The sequence below is a fragment of the Bison bison genome, unplaced genomic scaffold, assembly GCF_000754665.1.
Source record: "Bison bison bison isolate TAMUID 2011002044 unplaced genomic scaffold, Bison_UMD1.0 scf7180017864180, whole genome shotgun sequence".
Lineage (NCBI taxonomy): Eukaryota > Metazoa > Chordata > Mammalia > Artiodactyla > Bovidae > Bison > Bison bison.
Genome location: NW_011494752.1, coordinates 13733607 through 13759167, shown reverse-complemented (window position 1 = coordinate 13759167; position 25561 = coordinate 13733607). Strand labels below are relative to the sequence as shown.

Here is a 25561-nt window from a genome sequence, read left to right as displayed (position 1 = left end):
ATCCAGAGAGAAATAAGAATGACTGTCTTTTTTGAGTTTAAATGCAATCTTATACATGTGTATTCAGAAAATAGGGCTCCACTTTTAAGGCTGGGTTGAAGCATTAAAGCAGTCATTTTCTCAGAAAAATGACTGAGATTTGAGGGCTTGCCTTTAAATTGCTTCCTTCATGGCTGTTAAATTTGTGACATTGTTAAATAAATTCTTCAATTTCCCATTTGCAATTTGGAAGTAGTTCTTGCCTTCTTCATAGGAATGTTGAAAGTTAAGTGAAATACTGAAAAAAGCAATTGGAAATATTCTTTTTCAAGAAAAGGCCATTTGTAAATCCAAGGTGTTTGTGAAGTCAAGAAAATGGTGCAATTGAAGTCACTGACATGGTGCATTCAGCACAGAGGGTACTCACAGATTGAACCTGGAGCTGTAGGTCATTTTTCTCTTTCAAGAGAGTCACCATTTTTTCCTCCAGTTCCTTCCTTTTGGCCTCTGACTTGGCCAGTTCATCCTTGGTTTTCTGGAACTCTTCCTTCATGGTGGCCATCTCCTTCTCCGTCTCTGCACTCTTCAGCAGGGGCTTGATCCTGAAGAACAGTTTCATCCAGGGCCAGTGCTTGACATTCATGAAGGCTCGGATGTTGTACTGGATGCAGAAGATGGACTCCCTGAAATTTAACCAATGCAAATTAGATGCTGTGTGGATGATGGAATGAGATGAAATCTTGGTGATGAGAGTTGGAGGTTCTGCCTTCCACCATGTTCCTCACCACTTTCAAAAACACAAATGAAATAAATTGTATTTGGGGATGGTGGTCAAGGACTCATCAGTCATTTATTTCTCTTCGTTGGTGCTTCTCAAACTTTGGTGTGCATAAGAATCAGCTAAGACCTTGTTAAAATACTGATTCCTGGGCTATTTCCCTAGAGATTCAGATTCAGCAGATATGAGATGGGGCCAAAAATGTGCATTTTTAACAAGTTTGTAAGAGATGCTGATGATACAGGTCCAAGGACCACCCTTTCAGAAGTACTGCTCTGCTTCAGTGCTTTGCAAACTTTCCTATGTGAACACCGCTGAGAGCAGCGAAGGGGGAACCAGACCCCTGCCAGGTGTGAGGCGCAGGATAAAGAGACTCATTAAAAACTCAGTTTCTTTGAAAAATCTCTGGTTTTATATTTTAATGTTGTATGATTTTTGCATTCTATTCTTTAATATCATCACATTTGTTTTAATATAATTATTCTTAAAAATTGCCTTCATATATAGTCAATTGCCCAAGTGTATATATGTGTGTGTGTGTGTGTGTATAGGGGGGTTATACCAAACTTATTTTTAATGAAATAGAATATAGTAGAAAATATTAGCAGAACTACAGGTGATAGAAAATCTGTTTCACGTAAATTATGTATTTACACACACAGGTATGCATGCATATACAGGGATCAGTGTAAAATACATTTCTCCCTGTGGATCCTATTCATATGTGTCCTACAGTTTGAGACACCTGACCTGTAGCCTTAGAGCACTGTCACTGCATCAGAGTAGATCACTAAAAAGTAAGATACCTTGGTGAAATTGTATTAACTTATTGAAAAAGTTCTTTCACCAATTTTGCCCTTAATACTTTAAATCATAATAATTCAATAATATAAGTGATCAGACAAAGAAGTTGTTTCTGTATTTCATGTAAAACTGCTGTTGAAAATAAACGTGTGCTCTGCAGTTCAATATCTTATTTAATTATCGACCCAGTAAATTCATGTTAGAACCAAATGCTGGGGCAACATTTTGCCTCTGCTTGCTCAGTGGTATGTTTTCTCATTAGATGAGACTGACACATCTCTCTCTCTCTTTTTTATTATGCTTCTCTCTCTTTTTAATTTTCTTACTTTTTCTTTTTTACCCGGGCATTCAGTTTATTCCATGGTGATTGCTATCTTAAGTACTTTGGTATATGTGTATCTCCAGTTTAGCATCAGACTCTTATTCATCCCTCTTACTCTGGTAGACTTGTGATATCTGAGTCTTAATTGTAAGCCACCTCAAATGTGTTTCTGAAGAAGGAAAGTATGACTAAATAAGCAATATATTTGTATACCTCCTCTCCACCATCTTCTGGTACTCCACTCTTGCCAAGAACCCTCTGCACCTGGCCTGGGTTCGGGTCATCAGCTGGGCTAGCTTTTCATCTCGCATCTCCTCTAGGAGCCCCAGAAGACCAGCTTTGAAAAAGACCTGTGTATGGCCAGAGTTGCAGATCAGAAACTTTACACAGACTCCAAAGGGACAGACACAGTGCCAGGTGGGCCTTAGAGACCATTACCTTGGTGTGACCAAATTTATACTGGGTGTGGTCGATGTCAATGGATGCAAGGAGCTTCTCAGAAGCCTTCTTGCTGTCGATGTATTGTCCTTCAGGGATCGCACTTGCATTTAATACCTTGTATCTGATAAAGTAAATATAGTTTTCTAAAACTTGGTTTATTAATGAGACTAGAAGTAGCTAACATAAATGATTGATTTTTAAAAGTCAGAGCTTTAAAACAATTATTTTCTTCACAAGAAGGACATTGTATACGTAGATGGCCAATCTAGTTATCTGCTGTCTTTTTATTCCATTTTACCTTTCTGCACAGTTGCAACTTTCCATTCTGCCTCATCAGACCCTGTTCTCAGGAAAGGATTCTATAATCTGGTTCACATTAATGTGTAGATGACCAATAAATGCATTTGCTATTGGTAGTGCTTAATCTCTACTGTGGTTTTGGAAGGATTAAATGAAATAACCCCAATATATTAAGCACTCAGAAATGATGTTCCCTAATTATTGAAGTTACAGTGGACATCCGTGAGCTAAGCTAGGAGCATGGTATATCCAGTGAAAAGTCCACAGAGTACCTACCAGGTGGTGTATCTTTATTTTAAAGGTGCTTTGAGGCTTATAACTTTTTACACTTTTTGTGGCAAATTAAAAATAACAAATAGAGGCATGTTTTTTACTAAATTGCTTTGCTTGCACTAAAACTCCAGGACACCCCATAATTAGGAGAGGCTGACCTCTGTTTGAAGTCCGCATACAGGATTCTGCTGGGGAAGCCCTTCCTGCAGATGCGGATGCCCTCCAGCACGCCATTACACCTCAGCTGGTGCAGGACCAGCTCGTGCTCCATGGCCCCTACAAATACATGTTCATGTCATTGCAGAGTTTTATTAAAGGGAGGGATGGCAGTCATGCTTTGTTCTTCGTCTCTGGAATGTCTTACCAGGGGTCTTCGTTTCATTGGGGATGATGCACCGCACAAAGTGAGGATGGGTACTCCTGAGGTTGGTCATCAGTTTGTTCAGATTTTCCTGTAAAATCAGGAAACCCTGTTATCTGAGTTTTAGACATGCTTATGAAAGCTTGGCAATGTCTATAAAATCAGTGTCCATCTGAGTTGAATGACCCTTGTGGACCATTTTCACTTAAGATAGCACCTTGGTAAGCTTCTCCTGAGAGGCAGTTTCCTTCTTAGTACCTCTTGTTCCACTCGAGTTTGCAGGAGTTACACACATAAAGCAGTCTTGACAGCTGAATCTTTTCAGTATCCAAGCACTATCGTCCTCTCAGCCCTGGCCCCTGGCCACCCACAAGCCTTCACAAAGCCATTGGCTTCCCATCCTAGATGGTCACCCTTTCTTCTGCTAAACTCTATGGTTCTCCAGTAAGGAAACATGCCTGCACTGCATTTGGTCTACTTCTCATAAATATAGCTTCCCCTTTTCAACTCTGTCAGCTTTGGGGGCATAAAGATTATCTGTAAGGGGAACCTACCAGTTACAATTGAGAATTGACTAGATTAAGAGCAAGGATACCATATTAGGTTCCTTAAAGACTAGCTGTCAGATGTTCATTAGAGCTACTGAGGACTTAGTCTTTTTGGGTATGTACCATTGCTTATTTCCACAACTCAATTAGATTATGAATAGCAGAGCACTACGTTTTATAACATATAAAATATTTTTTACTATTTGGCTTAGCACAAAAGATGACCTAATAATTTCCAAGTAATTTAAAGCTCTTCTCTCCAAAACTCGATTAACAGAAATCATTAGCTAAGGTTAATCCTGTCCTAAATGACTTGTGCTTTTAAAAACAAATTCACAAAGTAACAAGAGAGTGTCAAAAACAATTTCCTCCTTACCCTGAAAAGTGCAGACACCGTCTGGAAAGAAGAGCCCTTCTTCTTACCACCTTTCTTAGTTCCACCACTTGCCTCTGGAGAAAAAAATCGGAAAAGATGTCATTCAGATATAATTTTAAATTGACAGGGCTATATGCTGCCCATTTGTTGATTTCTGTGTTCAGATGGAGCATTTTTTTCAATGCAGTTGGCCTGTCTGTTTGAGCCTTAATGAATCTTATATGTCAATTAAGTTCATATCCATTTCTCAGTGACACTCAGTAAGCAGCAGATATGGAGGAAGAAGCAGGAGAGAATGATAGAAGCCAAGCCTTTTCATTGCTTAAGATGTTGAAAGTTCCTTTCTGGCTCTTGGCAGCAGGGCCTTCATCAGTGCTGGAGTGAATGTCATGATGCAGCCTGCTTCCTCAGAACTTGGAGGCACAGTGGATTTGGCCACAACACTTCGTCCTGGGCTGGGATATCACTAGCTTCAGTCTAACACCATGTTTTGTAATATCAGGAGAAAACATTGGGATTTTTTTGAGCATTACCTGAGTCACCAGTTGGAGTCCCAGAGAAAAGGAAAGCTAGAGTTTTCAACGCAGACTTCTGGTACAGCCCAACCACAGTATCGTTCAGGGGGTCCTTGTTCTTCTCCAGCCAGCCAGTAATGTTGTAGTCCACGACACCCGCATAGTGGATCAGGGCAAAATGGGCCTCAGGTTTGCCCTTGACCACCTTGGGCTTCTGGAAATTGGCAGACTTGCCCAGGTGCTGGTCATACAGCTTGTTCTTGAAGGACATGTCTGTGGCCTTGGGGAACATGCACTCCTCTTCGAGGATGGAGAAGATGCCCATAGGCTGGAAGCAGCCCACAACACAATGTTACAACTCTATGTAAGCATTTTTCTCTGTCTATAGGCTTAAACAAGATGTATGAATAATTTAGTCATCATAAAACATAGTTTCTGAAACTTGAAACAGACCTTCTCAATGAGCTCGATGCAGGCAGCCAGGTCCATCCCAAAGTCAATGAACGTCCACTCGATGCCTTCTCTTTTGTACTCCTCCTGCTCCAGCACGAACATGTGGTGGTTGAAAAACTGTTGCAGTTTCTCATTGGTGAAGTTGATGCACAGCTGCTCCAGGCTGTTGAACTAAATAAACAGATGGGTTTACTTTTCTCTCTGCATATTGGGCATTTTAAAATATAGGACTTTTAATTCAAAAGTGTATATTGAATAGCCTTTAGATTATAGATACCAAAATCCTTGGGGACCTATGAAATCTACTGTTTCTCTGCGGTCATTTTATCCAAAATCTTAAATCATTAGTAATTCTTTTTTCTTGTACTTGCTTAAATTGACTCAGGTGTTTTTCTGAGTTCCTGCTTAATCATTCTGTACTTATTTCCTTTATCTTTTGCATTTTCTATTGACTCTGCTGCTGCTGCTGCTAAGTCCCTTCAGTCATGTGCGACTCTGTGCGACCCCATAGATGGCAGCCCACCAGGCTCCACCATGCCTAGGATTCTCCAGGCAAGAACACTGGAGTGGGTTGCCATTTCCTTCTCCAATGCATGAAAGTGAAAAAATAAAGTGAAGTCGCTCAGTCATGTCCGACTCTTAGCGACCCCATGAATTGCAGCCTAACAGGCTCCTCCGTCCTTGGGATTTTCCAGGCAAGAGTACTGGAGTGGGGTGCCATTGCCTTCTCTGTCTATTGACTCACTTAGCAGCTAATTTGCAACCTATTAGAAGCTGACTGGAATGTTCTCTCTGTTGTGTGGAAGCAGTCATAGTCAACATTGCGAGGGAGCAATAATCACCACCTTTATTTTTTAATGTGAGATTTAAAAAAATCAAGTATCTAATATCATGTACAATATGTTAACACACACTCATATTTTTTTGGAAAAGAAAAGCCAAAATATTGACATTAAGTGGATATATATAGTGGAATCCCCGGTAGCTCAGCTGGTAAAGAATCTGCCTACAATGTGGGAGTCCTGGGTTCGATCTCTGGGTTGGGAAAAATCCCTGGAGAAGGGAAAGGCTACCCACTCCACTATTCTGGACTGGAGAATTCCATGGACTGTAGTCCATGAGGTTGCAAAGAGTCAGACACGAGTGACTTTCACTCGTGAAAAGTGACTTTTCAGAGTGACTTTCACATATAGTGGAATCAGTCTGGAATTCTTTTCTTTGATTTTCAATGATTTCTGCCATGCCTAAGTGTTGTGTCTATAATTAGAAGAAAATAAGCTTCTTAAAATTATAAGGAAGAAAAAATGTATTTTATAATCAAACTCGAATTTTTACCCCATATCACATTGAGAATTAAGAGTTCCTTGCATTGAGTTTATTAATGCTGTTTCTAAACTACTGATACTTTCTCAGCTCTTATCATCTGCCTATATGTTTCTGAGTGGTTTCTCTACCATATATTGAGAGCATATTATACATTGCACAGATTTATTTTGATGTTTTATATTAACTTCACTTTGCATTGTGGGATTTTTAGACTTCTCATTACACCAACCTAATTCCTGACTCCCTTTAGATCATGTAGTGAGTTAAAGCATCCTCATTAAGTGGATTATTTCTCATAGTAGTGGAATTGCCACTACAATAAATATTTAGTAGCTACCCATTCACTCTCTTTTAAATTTTAGCATAACTTTGTGACAGTGGTAATAAAAGGTTGTAATATTCACAAATTTCTTCTTACTAAGTATCCGTTGCTTTATTGTAAAAACCCCTTATGAACTGATTACCAACTCACATCAAAGATCTCAAAGCCAGCGATGTCCAAGACCCCGATGAAGTACTGCCTGGGCTGCTTGGTGTCCAGCTGCTGGTTGATGCGGGCGACCATCCACAGGAACATCTTCTCATAGACGGCTTTGGCCAGAGCACCCACTGCATTGGTTACCTTGAAAAAGAAAGGAGTATTTCTTGAGGTTAATAGAGGACTGTAAAATGCCTGCATCCCTGGTGGTGAATTTGAATTATGTACCTACCTGCTCTACAGTCTGGCCTTTGGTGACATACTCATTGCCAACCTTGACCCTGGGGTAGCAAAGGGCTTTGAGTAGGTCAGCAGAGTTCAGACTCTGGAGGTAGGCAGCCTTGTCAGCCACTGAAAGGAAGAAAGGATAGAATGATGTTATTGCCCACAGCAGTCCACTTCCTTAAAAAAAAAAACAAAACAAAAATAATAAGCTACAGGCATTTTGTGCAGTGTTTTAAGAATATCTTTTGAGTATTCTTACCTTCTCCACTCACCCCCCAATAAGTTCAAGACCTTTATTATGGGTAGTGTTCCCCAAAGAACTTAGAGATTGTAGCAACATGTGTCTAATACCCATGCCACATATATCCTATCTAGGTCTACTTTCAAATGCAATTCTTGGAAATGAATTTGTCTTCTCGGGAGAGCTCAAGGGTAGCAAGTTAAGAACATCATTTTCAAGCAGACGTGAAGTCAGGCAGGTGACTGGGTTGGTACCTTCAGTGCCATCTGGCTCTGCTTGCTCCTCACGCTGCTTTTGCTTGAATTTCAGGTTCCCATAATGCATCACAGCCCCCGTGAGCTTGTAGATGGAGACCTTCTCTTCATTAGTAAAGCCCAAAATATCAATAGCACTCTGCCAATACAACCAGTAGAATAACTGTCAAGTTAGGATCCACATGCATACTATCAATACTTCACATTTGGATTCCTGATTTTTTGGTCAAACCGAGGAAACTGCCAGTACTGCTGCAGAGCAAGGAACTTCTTAGATTCGAGACCTAGGGAGCTGGTCAGTCAGAGGCCAGCACAGAGCGTGGGAATCACAGGTGCATACCTTCTAAAGATGCCAAAAGTAGATTTAAAATAGAGAACATGGATAGTTATGTAACTTGTTGTTTTGAGAGGTGGAACAGATTCTTGAAAGATAACATAAAGTCATCCAAATGATTGTTTCTAAATTCTTAGAGTAAGTGGAAATATAGAATGGGAGAATAATGACTCTGCATTTAACTTATTTTCTGGATTCAAAGGAAAATTGTTTAACTTGAATCAAATTGCTAGTTTCAAAATGACTGATAGACAAGAAAAGGAAAAATAAGCAACCATAGCAGGGAACTGGAGGGGTGGGGGGGTGCTCTTTTATTGGGTGCTCCAATAAAAGAGCACTTATTACTGTTACGAGGCTTCCCAGGTGGCTCAGCAATAGAGAACCCACTTGCCAATGCAGGACCCATAGGTTTTATCGCTGGATTGGGAAGATCCCCTGGAGGAGGAAATGGCAACCCGCTCCAGTATTCTTGCCAGGATAATCCCATGGAGAGAGGAACCTGGCAGGCTACAGTCTGTGGGGTCGCAAAAGTGTTGGAACGACTGAGCAACTGAGCACACACACACAGATTTAAAAAAATGGTTTAGGGAAATTCAGAAAGGATAGATCATTAAGACTATTAAGAGAAAGTGAGATGTAGGAGCACATGCCAGTCTTTTCAGTTGACTCCAGGTCATGCCCATCTTTGAAGTTTTGTGATTTCTACTGGAAACTGAATGTTTATCTAGAGGGACCATCACTCCGTCCAAAATAATCATTCTAATTTTCTTGTGTTTTACTTACATCTGTGGCTATCAGTTCTTCCTGATCATCAATACTGGCCACACTGATCTCCCCTTGACTGATGAATGGGTAGTCATATGGGTTGGTGGTAATCAGAAGCATCTCTAAGTAAACGGAAGAAAGCAAAAGTAAGCAGAAATATCCTCTTCATTAAAATGAGAGATTATGAGACAAATTCTAAGGCACTAGAATGGAAAAAGCCAGGATATATTATTGATCACTAAAAAAGGTAGATGATGGAAGAGCATGTAACTCTGATCCTAGTTACTGTATGTATTTAAAGATTTCATCCAAGTGTTCATAGTGGTTGTTTCATAGTGATAAGATTTGGAGGTGTTTTCAGTTTTTCCTTTTGAATTTTTATGAAGAGCACACATAAGTTTCTATCAAACTTACAAAGCGATTTTCAAAATAAAGATAATGTATACAGTTAACAAAATTCCACCATGGAATACCAAGTTGACCAGGCATCGATAGGTGTAGGTGAGATAAATTTTGTAAAGAAAGGATGACATTTCTTACCAATTAGTTCTGGTTTCCTGTTTGATGTGATCTGGTAAAAAATATGATAGCTCCTTTCAGCCTTAAGCTGGAAAGTAACTCTAGACTTCTCTAACAGATCTGAAAAGAAATTAATAACAAACAAGAAAAATTCATATGAAATGCAAATTTTATTTCTGTTCAGTGTTGTAGGTCATAAGAAATAGAAATGGTGGTAAAGACTATCCAGGCACTTACATGTTTCAATATCAGCAGAGGCCAGTTTTCCTGTAGTGCCAAAGTGGATTCTAATGAATTTACCCTTGAAGGAAAAGTTAATATTACTACTTCGTTTCTGAATCATATCAAATCTTTGAGAAACTCAAAACACTAACATTAGCACTAAGTGCTAAAGTTTTAATAGTAAATCAATTCAGACACTATTGGTATCAGGTTTAAAAAAAAAGCTGTATCTCCTATTTTGTAGATAAAACAATTTTAATTTAAAAATCTGTGAATAATTGTAGGTAATGAAAGATAAGAACTCAGATATAGGGTCACATTTCTTTTTGGACAAGGCTTGGATCCATATTATTACGTGCTTAGAGGAAAAGGAAAGAACCCTGGTATAATGGGAATGAAAAAGACTCAGAGAATGTATTCACAAACATCCCATAAATCTTGACCAGTGAGTAGTGTCCATGGTAATGTCCAAGAGACTTACAAAGCGAGAGGAGTTGTCATTCCTCACGGTCTTGGCGTTGCCAAAGGCCTCAAGCAGTGGATTGGCACTGATGATCTGATCCTCCAGAGTCCCCTGCAGAGAAACACAACAGCAGTGCTCACACATGGGGCTTCTTGAGCACCCTTTCCGTCATGATTCTGACATGTCCATCAGACCCACCTGTATTTTGCCTGAAGTTATTTCCTCCTTCTTCTTCTCCCCAGTGACTGCAATTGTTGCAAAGTACTGGATGACACGTTTTGTGTTCACAGTCTTTCCTGCCCCGGATTCTCCGCTGTTGAATAAAAACCAAGTCAGTAGAGGTCCCGAAGCCAGCAGCTATAGCAGTCGTGAAAACAAAGCATCAAGTCTACTTACGTGATCAGGATTGACTGATTCTCTCGGTCTATAAAAGAGAAATTATAGGCAGTCAATACCGTCTTTAAATATATTTGTAAATGGTAAATTAATAAAATGGTATGAAGCTAGTATTTTTCAGCATCCTGAGGGTTGGTGGTCCCCAGGCCCAGCATCTTTTCCAGCTCCCCTCTCTCCTGCTCCCTGAGGCTTCCCCCATTGCATCAGCTTACAGACCACCGCTGAAACAGAACACTGCCAGGAAGCAGCAGGCTTTCTCTTTTTATACTCCACACTAAATGTACACCAAGTGGACTTGGGTTTTCAGGTGGATTTAGATGACAAGTTAGTAGCATGTTTATTGTAAGTACAAAAAGTAATGGGGAAAAAAGGCATTAGAGATATTTTTAGTGTGGGAGAAGGAGTCAGTATAGTAAAGGTGGTAGCTTTGAAAGTAATCATAGCCTTAGTCGTATTTTCAGGGAAAACTAAAGGCTCATGTTGATGTTCTGCTCTCTCTGAAGAGGAAATCTCTCAGTCCTTTCCCCAAGGTGCCATTGTGCCTTAGAGTGGTCTAGCTGAGACAGCATTCCAGGAAGAAGATTCATAGTGTGACTGCTCTAATTCCAGATACACCTTATACTCTGGAGTATGTTTTGGTTGGTTCTGGGCAAAGGGCAATGGCATTTAGAGGACCACCTCAAAGAGTGTGTTGAGATGAGTAGAGTCTCTTTCTCCTATGGTTAGTCTCTCTCTCCTAGAGTCTCATCTCCTAAAAAGATGCACATGGAAACATCCAACTCACCAGTCAGCATGAACTGATAGGCGTTGTCAGAGATGGAGAAGATGTGGGGCGGGGCCTCCTGGCGCTTTTTGCCTCGGTAGGCCGTCACCACCTCAGGGTTGTACACCGGCAGCCACTTGTAGGGGTTGACGGTGACGCAGAAGAGGCCCGAGTAGGTCTATGCAAGCGAATAACAAAGAATAACTAACCAGACACCTTTCCTGTTATTTGCACAGCTCAGTTATTTAATGAATTTTAACAGAAAAAGAACACTCTAAGTAAGTGGTCTACACATCTTCAAGGTATCAGCATGGAAACTAATTGAAAGGTTCAACAAGATAGCAAAATCTTGAGGGTGAGGAATACAGTTTAGATTCTTATTCCTCTTGGGATTTGTCACAGTGATTTTCACATAGTAGGAGATCCAAAATTGTGGGTTTTTTAAAAAATGTTTAATACATTTTTACCATAGTTTAGAAAATAGGAGTATATTTAAGATAGTTCAAATTCATGAAAATGAATTTATGATCTAGGAAAATGAATTTATGGTACCTAAGTACTCAACAGTATGAAATAGGTAGGTGAACTATGGAAAAATCTTAAGATAGTATGATTCAGACATTTAAAAAGGCAAACACGAAGGTATGCAGCAATACTGGGGAAATATTTGTAAACCACTCCTGAATTGTGAAGAAACAGAACACAGAATGATGGGGATACATTACGATTACAACAGCTGGATTTCCAATATTTTTGACATCTGGTCTAGGGTAACTGCCAACCAAACAGAATGGATTCTGACACTAATCACAGGCACACCTGTGTAGTGTTGTCTAGCTGAATAGCAGCAGTGACTACAGCATTCAGAAATGATGAGAATTCCCTGATGGTCCCATGGTTAGGTCTTTGAATTCCCGATGCAGGGGGCATGAGTTCAATCCCTGGTCAGGGAACTAAGGTCTTGTAAGCTGTGTGGTGGGGCCAAAGCAGCAACCACAAAACTGTACAGAAATGTCCACCTAACGTAGTAAATTCAATTAGTATTACTGAGTTTGTGTTATGTGAAAAGTCTCTGCAAGGCCCTAAGAATGAAATATAAACATTATTTTTCTTTGAACATATGATACTGTTCCTTGAGGAACTCCCAGTCTGTGTAGGAGATGGACATGTAAATGATTCATGCTGAAAAAAACATTGTCAGCATTATTGCAGGGCAGAAACACCAGGACACAAGGTTGAACTCTGCCTGGGGAAGTTGGCAAGATTCCATCAAGGAAGTGCTCCACTCAGAAGGGACCAGAACACAGAGATACAAATTGCTGTTATTTGGGGGGATTGAAAATTGGTCTTTAAAAACATTACTTTTAAGTGTTGAAACATAAGTTTATGTTTTTCCTCTGGATGATTCTGCAGCAGGAATGGGGATGAGGGGAGACGCAGGCATGTGGTTGAGATGTAAACAGTAGCTGCTACCGTGTTTGTTCAGGGGATCTGTGGCAAACCCAGTCCATGTGGACAGTGGCTTTGCCTGGGAAGACAAAAGATTATGTGCCAGCTGTTGGGTTGGGCCTTACAGTAGCAATCGTGAACCTCTTAGTTAGTTACATTACTAGTGAAAGTGCAGTGAATCACTGTCTGTGACCCATTTGTAGTACAGTGAGCTGACAGGGTCTAGTGGTCAAAACCACTTTGGGGTTTTGGGAGCACTCACGTAGATCATCCAGGCTGCATAACGCTCTTTGAGGTTGTACAGCACAGCAGGCTCGTGCAAGTGGGTCATCATGGCCATGTCCTCGATCTTGTCGAATTTGGGAGGATTCATGGGGAAGACTTGATCCTCTTTCACTGTCAGAGTCTGGTAAACAGGAAGGATAACTGCTTATGTCAACCAAGTGGCCAAACAAAATAATCAGTAGCATGTGGCCAGCTCCTGGACTACTCACCGCTCCTCCTTCGGTCTTCACTGTCACTTTCCCACCTTCTCTGCTCTGGATAGTCCCTTTGACAAAAGATTCCTTGGGCTCGGCCACAAAGACAGATGTCTTGGCATCAAAAGGCTTATTCTGGGCTTCAATGCGCTCCTTTTCAGACTTTCGGAGGTAAGGAGCAGCCTCCCCAAAGATGGCCATTTCCTGGTCCGAACTCATGGCTGCTGAACTCAGAGGTCCTAAAGGCGACGAAGCATTTCTTACTAGAGATTCTGAATTGTCATCTATACGCATAAATCTCTACCTTGATGGTATTTCATGGGCCCAGTTGGAAATTTCACCAGGCAGATGCACTGTACTCCGTGCTGTAGTTACTGAAGCAAACATAATCATAAGAAATCACCAGGACTCAAAGGCATCTGGGGTCACTGTGCACCCAGCAGTGGACTCGGGGCTGCCTTCTTTCATCCTTCAAGACTGATGTTCTAATAAGAGAGCTGAGGGGTAGCCTCACAAGCTGCTAAGGAGCTTGTGACCTTGGGTTGCCCTTGATCCTCTGTGCCTCAGCATCTCCGTCTTTAGGGATCACAATATTGCCTTTTGTATCCACAGCCCATGAGACAGCGTGAAGACAGTTTGAGAAAAAGTTAAAATTTGAGTAAGAAAGCAATTTGAACAAGTTCAGGCTATGACTAAGATAGAAAATGTCGTTTATTATAATGTAAGAGAATTCCATTTTTTGCCATATAATATGAGAACTTTATTTCTTCCTTTAGGTGTTCAGCCAGAAGTGCTCATGTTCAGTGGATTTGGCAGGAGGTCACGTTATAATTTTGTTTATCTTTTTTTTTTTTTTTTTGAGTTAGGTGCTTAGTAGAATTTCTCTAGCATAATTTCTTTGCATATTAAATCCAGTTAATCAGCTTAACCCAGTTAAACTAATTGAGGATAAAAGCAAACATTATCCTCATTCTTCTGCACTGAAGGCTCACTTTCCTGTTCCACATCTTCTGAAGGCACAGGCTCAGGCTGTTCCATTCAGTGTTGTCTGCAGATCACCGGCGACATCAGTAGAATGAAAGGCTTGGCAGAGGATGCTACTTCAGTCATTAAGTGATCGAGTTACTTGAAACTCACTTTAATCATCTACCCACCAGCCTCTCTCTTTAGAAATGCAGTGTGTAGTAGTGGGCAGACTAATACCTTCATTATTTATGTAACAAAAATTTCAGTGTTCTGGTTTCATATAATACCTAGCACTGGGTAAGGTGACTTTTTAAAACTCTTCACAGAAGTAAAAGCAGCCCGCTTTCCTAGGTTCTTCTTTTCTTACTTGTTAGATATCGTGTTTGCTAAATGAATTCTAAAAGCAGGACACATTTTTACAAAGTTGAGATTTTTAACCAGGGAATCTTAGTGCAGATGTTTTTTTCCCCTACGGAAATGATATTCTTTTCACAAACTTTTCCTTGCTAAAATGTCATCCCACCAGTGCCAGAGTCCTAAGACTATGTGCCTTGTTCTAAAAGGCAAGCCCTCCGTCCCCTTCTCCCTCTCCTGCATCTTTCCTGAAATACAGTTGTTAGGTATTTACTGAGACAAGCACTTTCTCAAAGGTTGCTAAGTGACACACATCCATCCCAGAGGCTCTTGCCTTCTCCAGGGACTGGTTAGTCCAAATCTTACCTTGTTACCAAGTGAGAAGACGCAGCCTGGAAGTGAGACGGTTCTATAAAAGAAAAAGGAAAAGCACTTGATTAATTAACCAAAAAGAAAACAAAGCAAACCAAAAACTCCATTTGCTACAACACTGGCTGTTGTTAACAGAGGGCAACCAAAGCCATGGATGTAAAACATGCAGAAGGAGCAGTACCCTAGGCAGCAGCTGCAGCCGACACGGGGTGGTGCGGCTAGCGTCCCTCTTGAGAGTCTGGTCCTTGTTCCCACTTACCTTGGAGCTTTTTAAAGCAGGACGAGTCAGCCTCATTCCAAGGGCTCTTTTATATGGATAGCTATGGAAACAATGCAGCTGCCTCTTCTTTCTTAAGTCAAAAGGAATTGTTTGGCAAAAAAGTCTTGGCAATCTTGTGTCCCCGCATAATTGTCATTCATGTTAAGAATGGTTGGATATAATTAGAAATATTTTTCTTATTGAGTATGTGGATAAATCTCTTATGGATAATTTGAGAAGATGATCTGAAAGGAAGGTTCATGCTGGTGGATACAGGCAGTGGCCAGGCATCCAGAATACCTGGCTTCTCTCTTAAATTCCTCCTGGCCTTGCTGGGCATGCCTTTCGGGCTTGTTGCATCACTTTTCATATTTGACAGATTAAATGGTAGAAATAAAATACAAATACTTATTTTAATTTTGCGAGGGTTAATTTTCACCTGTTGATCCTTTCCTTCCAGCCCTGTAAAATTAAGCTCCATGCCCTCAACGATTTAAAAAGAAAGTCCTCTTTTCCAGTCTTCTTGTAGTTTGGGGTGTACCCTTACTCGTTTCCTGTCCTCCTACTCACTTGACTTGCCTGCAGAAAAAGAGAAAAGCTGAATATTTCAAAGGGCTTTTCGGGCGCACACCCCAGTGTTTTTCATGTCAACACACTGGGGAAAAAATAACGTTTAGGTATTGTGCTAGAAAAATGGGGGTGTGCTTTGGTTATGTATTAATATGTACAAGCCATGGTGAGAACATGTCTTTATACTTCTTTATGTGATATAAATAGAATAAATATACACGGCATTAAGGAATATATTAAATACTGAATGTGTCTAAAACTTCCAAATAATTTTGAAAAATCTTTTAAGGAGAAATTTCAGCTTGATGCCATGAATCAAACTTGTTTATATCTGACTTTGTACTTGAAGCCATGACATGTTCCCTTATCAAAAATAGTAAATGAGAATGTGGAGTAAGTGCATTCCTGATAATTACCATTGTAACTTTGCCCATAAAGGCTATGCTAACATAAAACTATATGTGTGTGTGTGTGTACACACACATATGTGTATATTTTTAAACAACTGTTGAAATTGTAAACATTTGTAGCTCTTTTTCCTTGATTGACAAGTATAATGCTGAAATTTGAAGGATAATGAGAATAAATTTTGAATCCACTTGAACTCTTTTTCATGTCAAGTATTTCGAAAGGTGATGAAGCCATAATCTTCACGTGTTAGAGGACTCATCCTGTAGCAGGATGATCATCACCGAAAGGGCACCTCGGCCACAAATACAGAGAAGTACCTGAGAGAGTCAAAGTCCAGAATTTGGAGCTACCAGTTGGAACTGTCTCCACCAGAAAAATCCCTTGGCCTTCCAGCACCTCTGCGCTGGCTGGCAGCTCTCTGGCGGTATGCCCTGTTCCAGGAATCCTGGAACAGCAGCCCTCCCAGAAACTCCAGGGGTCTCCTGCCTACAGCTGGCAGCACCAGACTCTCAGCTGGCTCTTAAGTACATGCCTTTCTTGGTTCCACTCAGCACATGATGAATGCTATCACTGTGCTTGCCTGCTTTGAGGGTTGTAGGGTACAATATCCATGCAACTTTTTAAAAAATATATAAATTTATTTCATTGGAGGCTAATTACTTTACAATATTGTATTGGTTTTGTCATACATCAACATGAATCCCCCACGGGTGTACATGTGTTCCCCATCCTGAACCCCCCTCCTTCCTCCCTCCCCATACCATCCCTCTGGGTCGTCCCAGTGCACCAGCCCCGAGCATCCTGTATCATGCATCGAACCTGGACTGGCGATTCGTTTCATATATGATATTATACATGTTTCAATGCCATTCTCCCAAATCATCCCACTCTCTCCCTCTCCCACAGAGTCCAAAAGACTTCTATACATCTGTGTCTCTTTTGCTGCCTCGCATACAGGGTTATCGTTACCATCTTTCTAAATTCCATATATATGCGTTAGTATACTGTATTGGTGTTTTTCTTTCTGGCTTACTTCACTCTATATAATAGGCTCCAATTTCATCCACCTCATTAGAACTGATTCAAATGTATTCTTTTTAATGGCTACATAATACTCCATTGTGTATATGTACCACAGCTTTCTTATCCATTCGTCTGCTGATGGACATCTAGGTTGCTTCCATGTCCTGGCTATTATAAACAGTGCTGTGATGAACACTGGGGTACCCATGTCTCTTTCAATTCTGGTTTCCTCGGTGTGTATGCCCAGCAGTGGGATTGTGGGGTCCATGCAACTTTAAGTCAGCCCAGACTGCCCTCTGAGGAACCCCTGGCTAATGTCTCACAGCCAGAGACCACCTCCCAAGACTCTGGCCTCTGCCCATCAGCCACCCTGTGACTGCTGGAATCAATATTTCATGGCACATCAGTAGCCTTTTTGAGGCTGAGACTCACTGGTTGCCAGCTCTGCTTTCAGGGGAACTGTGGTTCTATTTCCCCACACTAAGCAACCAATTTTTACTGCCCAAACCAATATTTTGACATGTCTGGTTCTGTTCTTGCTGCCCATGGGCATTTTCTCTATACTTTATTAAATACTTCCTGTCTTATGTTCTTTACAAAGCATCCTTAACTTTTAAGTCCTGTCATGGTTCTATATTCTGCTTCCTCAGTTTGTAAACTCCTTTGGCGAATATTGTATTTATTGACAGAATTGTCTAAAATATATATTTTAGTGTAAAAAAGAAAGTGCAAAGCCTCATTTCCAGTGGATGAGAAATACTTCTAATTGTCCCCTGTGGAGCTGTGTGGCTCATGATTTGTCCCTGGTAGATGTTCTCTGAGAACTAGGGCTTAAGGAATATGTCTACCAGGATAATCTGCTTTTCCAGTCTACAAACAAGTCAAAACATACATTCTCTTCTGGAATTTTTCTTGATTTCAACAATATTTTGGCCACTGCTCTAACAAGTCAGGTGCTTTTGACTTTCCATTGCTTACCCCTTGAGATATGTGTCACATTTGGATCTAGTGACAACTCAGGAATAGGGGGATTCAAGAGTGAATATTGGCCTGTGCACTTAAAGGTGAGCCAAAGGGAATGTCAGGCACTGATTGTCTTCAGAAGTCACAAGCTAGCTGGGAAAAAAAAAAAGCTTTATGAAGCAGCTTGGGTCACCTTCTGAACAATGCGATGGCAGGTTTAAAAATACAGCATACATATTTGCAGGAAAGGAGTCATATTTTAGCCATCTGTTTGATTTTCATCAACAGCTAGAATGGTGCAAATGTATAGATAGTGCCCCCCAATTCCAGCTTACAAACTCCTGACATTCCAGATTTCTTTAATAATTGTCGTTCCCAATAGCAAACTGGAATCTGGATTTGCCATGACTACACAGAAGCTGGGTATCTCTGGACAGTTACTAAGCCTCCTCAGTAGACTCCATTTCCTGATCTATAGAATGGATAATGAAGTGATACCTCATAAAGATGTTTAAAGAATAAATAATACAATATCTAAAACTTTAGAACAGTGTCTGGCAACATTATTAATTCAAAGGATGTTAACAATTGTGAGTTCTCTGTCCTCCATCTGTTGTTACTTCTTATTGTAAATTCTCTGTTGCAGTGAAGTAGTTTTCTTTTCTGATTCACGTCTGAGACAAGACATGCTCGTTTCATTGATTATTTCACTAAACATTTTCAGAACGTTCCTCTAAGTCAGGCTCTTAGGTAAGCTCCCCGCTGCCACTGTGGAATGTCTGACTCTCTTTTGTCATCATTCATATGTCTCATGTATATCGAAATCCAGCCCAGGACTTACCCAGACATTTCCTTCCGTTATCCTACCTGATAGAGGAAGGGTAGTTTGGCCTGGAAAGAGATAAACTGGTGTAAGAGACAAACTGTTACATGAAGACAGTTGTGTAGAAATGGAAATCCAGTCTAGAGAATTGGTGGTAGAAATGAAAAGAGAGGATGTTGAAGAAACTGGTTCACTGGTACTTTCCCAGGAGAATGGAAATTAACATTTGATAGCAGGGTCGAAGGGAGACTGAGGTTTCATGCTATGCCTTTCATACTTTTTGATTTTGTGCTGGGTATGTGTTTAAAAGAAAAAATTGATGATTGGTTAAAAGAGGACCCCTCTAAAAAACACAGCAAGAGAATGAGTGTAATTGAAAGAAGTATGGCCACAGAATTAAAGAGATGAGAGACAGAAGAGTCACGATCCTAGAAAGTTCTCAGCAGCCACTTCTCTTTTCTGTAGACGAGACTCATTGAACCACATGTTGAAAACTATGGGTGTCGATGTCGTTTTCTAGGAATGTGCAGACTTTTCTGGTTCAGATCGATCCCTTTGCACTAGCAACCCACATGTATAAAGTCCCATCGTAAAAATCTGTACTTTCAATATGTAGTCACAGAATTCCCTGAGAATTTGCTTTATAAAGAAAAAAGAAAATGGCTAGCACTCCCAGTGGGAGTGCTCATAATTGAAAGTTATTCAGAGAGATGGTGAGAGTCATTCAAAAGCCATTTATAAATTGGTTTTGTCATGTATTGCTGCTGCTGCTGCTAAGTTGCTTTAGTCCTGTCCGACTCTGTGCGACCCCACAGACGGCAGCCCACCAGGCTCCTCCGTCCCTGGAATTCTCCAGGCAAGAACACTGGAGTGGGTTGCCATTTCCTTCTCCAATGCATGAAAGTGAAAAGTGAAAGTGAAGTCCCTCAGTCGTGTCTGACCCTCAGCGACCCCATGGACTGCAGCCCACCAGGCTCCTCCGTCCATGGGATCCTCCAGGCAAGATGTATTATGTGGTTCTTTTTAGTAGCTGCAGATTGGGCTTTGAAATAAAGCCTTTGTTAGTCCTACTTGAAAATAGATGTGGGAGAGGGAAAGTTTGTATCTGTGAGCACTGGTGGGTAGAATTGTTCAGGAAGTTGCTGCAACGACGCTGCGCTAAAATGCAGGAATCCAAAGACTTGTTGTGCATGAAGCAACCTGTTAAGAGCTTAGGAGAGAGGAAGATAGGCCATGTCTGGTGTCCAACACCCAGCAGTCCCACCAGCACAGAGCATGGAATCTGTGTGTGGATAAGGGAGCTTGGTGAGCATCCTTGGAGAAATTTGGGAGAAGAATAACTAACTCCCTTAAGACCAAACCAATGTTTGTTTTCCTAATTACAAAAGTAACATAGGTATATGGATATTCTGGAATTGGGAAAAAGAATAACAAAAGAATGAAAGCCAAGATAATTTATTTCTCAATGTTAGATGTGGAAAAAAATGCATTCACTTCTGTACATCTCAACATTCACTTACCTACTTGTATCAGGTTAATTTGATTATGCAGTTAAGAGGTATAATAAGTATGTTTTGGTCTATATTATTCTCCTGCTTATCAAATAGTAGACATTAATTCATGTTAGTTGAATGATTAAAAATAACATAATTTTGATAATGCCAACTATGTACTAGCATTCTATAGCCTGTAAATACCTTGTGGGCATTATCTTACTTTTGTATTCTGAAGCTCTGGAGTGTGGGTGGAGAAAATACACATTACCCATTTCATATTTGAATTAACCATGATTCAGAGGGTGTGTCAAATGGCCGCCTGTGCAGAGCAGAGCTCAACTGCTCCACTCTCCTCTGCTTATAATGCCTAATATATGTAACTCCAATTGCTGTTCAGTTCAGAATTGCTCTAACTCCTTTACATAGATTGTTAAGATGTACGTTAGTCAAATTCTAGCCTTCACCAGTCGTCATACAAACCTTCTGGGGAGGTAAGATGATTGTGCCCATATGAATTTACCACTAGTTATTCTGGAATGCAGACAGTCTGAAGTGTGCACCCCGAGAGGAGATGCAGTGGAATAATTCTCACCCCCGCCTTTGCTACCCTGTGCTCTCAGTCACCCCCAAGTTAGTGGCTGCCTGTAACAGAACACATACGTCTCATGTGCAGAGATGGGATCTAGGGGAAGGAGAGCCTTCATAGAAGTGACATCTGAGCCGGTCCAGGAAGGAGTGGGTAGGACTTGACAGGTAGAGATCCAGGAAGAAAGAAAGAATGGAGGCAAGAATGGAAACAGAAAGATCAAAGCAGGAAAGAGAGGGAGCTTGGAGTCTGTCTGAGGGTGAGGGAGCTGTCTTGTCTGATGTGAGTCAAACAGCTGTGTAAGGGAGACGTCTAGGGAGGCAAACTGAGACCAGGTGTGTCAGAGGCTGTTTCTGTGACTAACCCATTAAGAACAAAATGTCTTTTCTCCAAACTGCAACTGAGGCTGACCGTAGCACCTGCTGCAGGAGCTTTCTGCCTTTATCCCCAGACCACTGACCAACCCCCAGCCCAGCTTCCTTGGTTTTCATCCAGTTCTGCACTGTGTTTATTTCCCAGCCCCCATATCCTCACTCACCGTGATAGCCTTTCACTACTGGGGCCCTATTCTGCCTTTGATCTGCCTTGAGCTCTTCCTCCCTGGACTGCCCTTGCTCACACTGTCAGGACATCTAACCTTCACCCTCTCCCTTGACTATGGCCCTTCCTCACACTGATATCTCTTGAAGCGTGAAACAATTGTGACTTCTGCTCTGTGCCTATGTTGCCCTCCCAAACCCACTCACAGCCTGTGACCACAAGGAGCCTCAAAGGCTATACAGAAGAGTTTGACATGAATAAAATAGATATTTAGCCTTTATGGGATATTGAGCAAAACAACAGTCCATGAATTCAGAATGCGATACCATTGAGCACTAAAATCTTCTCACACATGGTTTAAAATAAAGTCTACCCAATGTTTCTCTGAGAAAATTTTATTTGATTGTGATGGGATGTTTTAAGTCAATTTTTAGGAATGGAAAAAGTGTTCAATTAAGTCTTTCTTTGCTTTTGTACCAGTTGCAATGAAAAAAGCTCAATCAAAATAATTTTTGTTCTGTCCTACCAAGATCATTCTCCTCAGAAAAAAAAAAAAAAATCCCCCCAAAAAGTGAATTTAGAAAAGAGTGTGAGTTTGGGATGAGAATGGAATTCTCATGGTCATAAGAAGAAAGATTTTTGCTCGTTCTGTGAACTTGATATTTCACGGAGAACTGGCTTCCTCAAAACTGCTGCTTTTTGTTTGCTTTTGGCTTGCCCCAGTTGAGCAACTGGTCCAGTGGACAGGTGTTGATGAAAACAGGGCTGAGCTCCAAGTCTGAGGAGTATTTTTAGGTCTTGAGGAGGCAGGTTTCTTTATTTGAAGGAAAGGATGATAATGTCATCCAAAGCACTAGTTCTGTGTAGAAGCTGGCTCTTGGCAGGACTCAGGGAGAACACTTCAGGAGAGGTGCAGCCAGGGGCCATGCATCCAGACACCGAACGTGGTAGAGACCCAGTTGCTCTAACGGTCTGCCTGAGGAACCTGACGGACTTTTGAGTGAATTTTCTCATTCGTTGTCCCTTTTATACACTGTCAGTGAACACAGGCATTGGGGGTGTTTTGATTGTCCCATGGAGACTCAAGCCTCATGTTCTGTATTCTTTCCCCCTTGAGCAATAAAAATAACCATTGAAACCCCCAAGTCACGTCATACTGTCATGATATGCCAGCTGGCCAATCTTGAACAGTCCTCAAAGTAAAAGGTCTGTGAAGAGACGATGGATGGAAGATGGAGTCCTGTGTGTGTGCACACGTGGGTGCCGTGCGTATTTAGTGCCCCAACCTCAGACTCATCACAGGGCAGCTGGGTGTTTAGATAGGCCTCTCCCCTGAGGTCCTATAGAGCAGAGGATTCTAAGTTAGCATTCGGGGAATCAATACTTTAGGTGACATAAGGAAATCAAAGTCCGAGAAACTGTCTTCAGCTGAACCTTATGATGTTTATTCAGCTCCTCAGGTCCCATGGGCAAAGACTTATGAACAAAAATTTTTTATCTGTAGATTGCCTTAAATGGTCTCTTGTATCCTGGGAAGCTTTTCCAGAGATATCAGCTTTACTCAAAATGTGTCCTTAGGACTCTTAGTCCAGCATGATATAAACTTGGGACACACTGCCCTCCACCTCCTTCTGAAGAGTGACTGTGCACACTGGCATGATAAACAGTCTGAGCATAAATCTGATTTCATTGTTCTAAAGTTTTCATATATCTCCTTAGCATGGGACGTTTTTTTCTTTCCCACTTTGTACTTGCGCCATATTGCTAAATGCAGAAAGTATTATAACACAATGTGTGTGGTGTTCAGTCACTAAGTCATACCTGAGTCTTTGAGACCCCATGGACTGTGGCCCACCAGGCTCCTCTGTCCTTGGGATTTCTCAGGCAGGAACACAGGAGTGGGTTGCCATTTCCTCCTCTAGGGGATCTTCCTGACCCAGGGATCGAACCCACATCTCATGTGTCTGCTGCATTGGCAGGAGGATTCTTTACCACTAGCACAACCTATAGCTGTTCCTGAACTGTGTATATGTCATTAATTATATCAGAGGTAATCAGAAGGGTCTGTGTGGATGGACTGCTGTATGTGCTGTATATGTGTTTTCATAAGTTCTCCATAGAATTCTTATCTATACCAAAATTTGAGAAGCCTCAATGCAACTATTCAGTCAGAACTGAGACCAACAATTATGTCTTAAGGACAAAGAGTCCACCAAACTTATGGGCTCTGTCCTTGGTTTTTAAGCCCCCACCCAACCCCCCACCAGTCCAGACTTAGTTTACTTTTATCCCCAACTCCACACCCTGCCTTCTGTCTTCTGTGCTTCCTCTGCTCTCATGGCCACCCAGCCTTGCTAATGCTGTCTTCACCAGGTTTTGTGCCATAGACCCCTCCGCAGAGTAATTTTAAAATGCATGCAATGAAACATGTAAGATTTCAAGAGACACTTACACTAAAGTTATACTGAAATACAGTTATCAAAATATTTTAAAAGGTATATTGATAAAAAAAAAAGCCATACTTGCATTTCCTGTAAGATCTAGAGGCAGACCTGTGGCTGTTGTAATTTCACAGAGGTAATGTCTATAAACAGTATTTGAAATAGCTATAGTTAACTGAAATACGATGTGAAAATACCTGTAGTTTCTTTTGGTGACAAAGTCACAGGTGCTGCTCCCAGTCCTGGTGTTTGTCACCAAACGGACTCAGTTAATTTCACTGTGGGCTGTGTTAGTCGCTCAGTCGTATCTGACCCATTGTGACCCCACGGACTGTAACCCACCAGGCTTCTCTGCCCATGGAATTCTCCAGGCAAAAATACTGGAGTGGATTGCCATTCCCTTCTCCAGAGGAATTCCCAACCCAGGGATTGAACACTGGTCTCCTGCCTCGCAAGAAGATTCTTTACCATTTGAGCTACAGAGAAGCCTCTAGTTTTTCATTAAAAATTTGCCAATTCCTGCCTGCCTATCCATATATCACTTAGTTTTCAAGACCCAGCAGCCTGTTTAACCCTCCCTAATGGCACCCCACTCCAGTACTCTGGCCTGGAAAATCCCATGGATGGAGGAGCCTGGTAGGCTGCAGTCCATGGGGTCGCGAATAGTCGGACATGACTGAGCGACTTCACTTTCACTTTTCACTTTCATGCATTGGAGAAGGAAATGGCAACCCACTCCAGTGTTCTTGCCTGGAAAATCCCAGGGACGGGGGAGCCTGATGGGCTGCTGTCTATGGGGTTGCACAGAGTCGGACACGACTGAAGCGACTTAGCAGCAGCAGCAGCAGCAGCAGCAGCAACCTTCACAGAGGACACACATTTCTGGATCTTTTGTGTAAATGTAACAATAACACCCAGAAAGGCACTTCATTTGTTCATAAAATTCAGCTGTGTTTTATCTCTCCTATCTCACTGTGAGTTTCTTGGAAGCAGAGACTGGACTTGTGCTTCTTTTGAAATTCCATTAGCAATGGCAAACAACATGGTGATGGGCAGATGGTACTCCAGTGGTTCTTAACCCTGGACGCCCATCAGAGTCACTGCAAATGCTTGGGTCCTGCGCCCTAGGCCAGTGGCTGTCAAAGTGTGGTCCCTGGACCAGCAGCATTGGCATTGCCTAAATCTAAATTTGTTAGAATGCAAATTGTTGAACCCTACCCTGAAATAACTGAATCAGAAACTCTGGAGGTGGAGAGGAAAGCAGTCTGCTTTTGAGAGGCACTGAAGTTTGTGAACCGTGAACTTCCTGATGTTCAAGCTGGTTTTAGAAAAGGCAGAGGAACCAGAGATCAAATTGCCAACATCCGATGGATCATTGAAAAAGCAAGAGAGTTCCAGAAAAACATCTATTTCTGCTTTATTGACTATGCCAAAGCCTTTGACTGTGTGGATCACAATAAACTGTGGAATATTCTGAAAGAGATGGGAATACCAGACCACCTTATCTGCCTCTTGAGAAACCTATATGCAGGTCAGGAAGCAACAGTTAGAACTGGTCATGGAACAACAGACTGGTTCCAAATAGGAAAAGGAGTACGTCAAGGCTGTATATTGTCACCCTGCTTATTTAACTTCTCTGCAGAGTACATCATGAGAAACGCTGGACTGGAAGAAACACAAGCTGATCAAGATT

General features: G+C 41.3%; 1 protein-coding gene across 2 annotated transcripts in view; it reads right to left on the bottom strand.

Moving 5' to 3' along the window:
• LOC104990716 (myosin-2) overlaps nucleotides 1–15079 on the bottom strand; it is a 26316-nt gene extending 11237 nt beyond the window's left edge. The window contains exons 1-22 of one of the 2 annotated variants that reach the window (XM_010843005.1): nucleotides 15016–15079; nucleotides 14751–14793; nucleotides 13080–13303; nucleotides 12848–12991; nucleotides 11158–11314; nucleotides 10374–10401; nucleotides 10176–10290; nucleotides 9996–10088; nucleotides 9530–9593; nucleotides 9314–9412; nucleotides 8792–8895; nucleotides 7675–7813; nucleotides 7187–7305; nucleotides 6949–7098; nucleotides 5151–5321; nucleotides 4716–5025; nucleotides 4183–4256; nucleotides 3262–3349; nucleotides 3056–3173; nucleotides 2322–2445; nucleotides 2097–2233; nucleotides 407–662 (exon numbers count right to left, since the gene is read on the bottom strand). In XM_010843005.1, coding sequence (XP_010841307.1) covers nucleotides 407–662; nucleotides 2097–2233; nucleotides 2322–2445; nucleotides 3056–3173; nucleotides 3262–3349; nucleotides 4183–4256; nucleotides 4716–5025; nucleotides 5151–5321; nucleotides 6949–7098; nucleotides 7187–7305; nucleotides 7675–7813; nucleotides 8792–8895; nucleotides 9314–9412; nucleotides 9530–9593; nucleotides 9996–10088; nucleotides 10176–10290; nucleotides 10374–10401; nucleotides 11158–11314; nucleotides 12848–12991; nucleotides 13080–13283 — 2694 coding nt within the window. In that variant the 5' untranslated portion in view covers nucleotides 13284–13303; nucleotides 14751–14793; nucleotides 15016–15079. The other variant, XM_010843004.1, reaches the window with a different exon arrangement.
• Between the last annotated feature and the right edge of the window lie 10482 nt (nucleotides 15080–25561).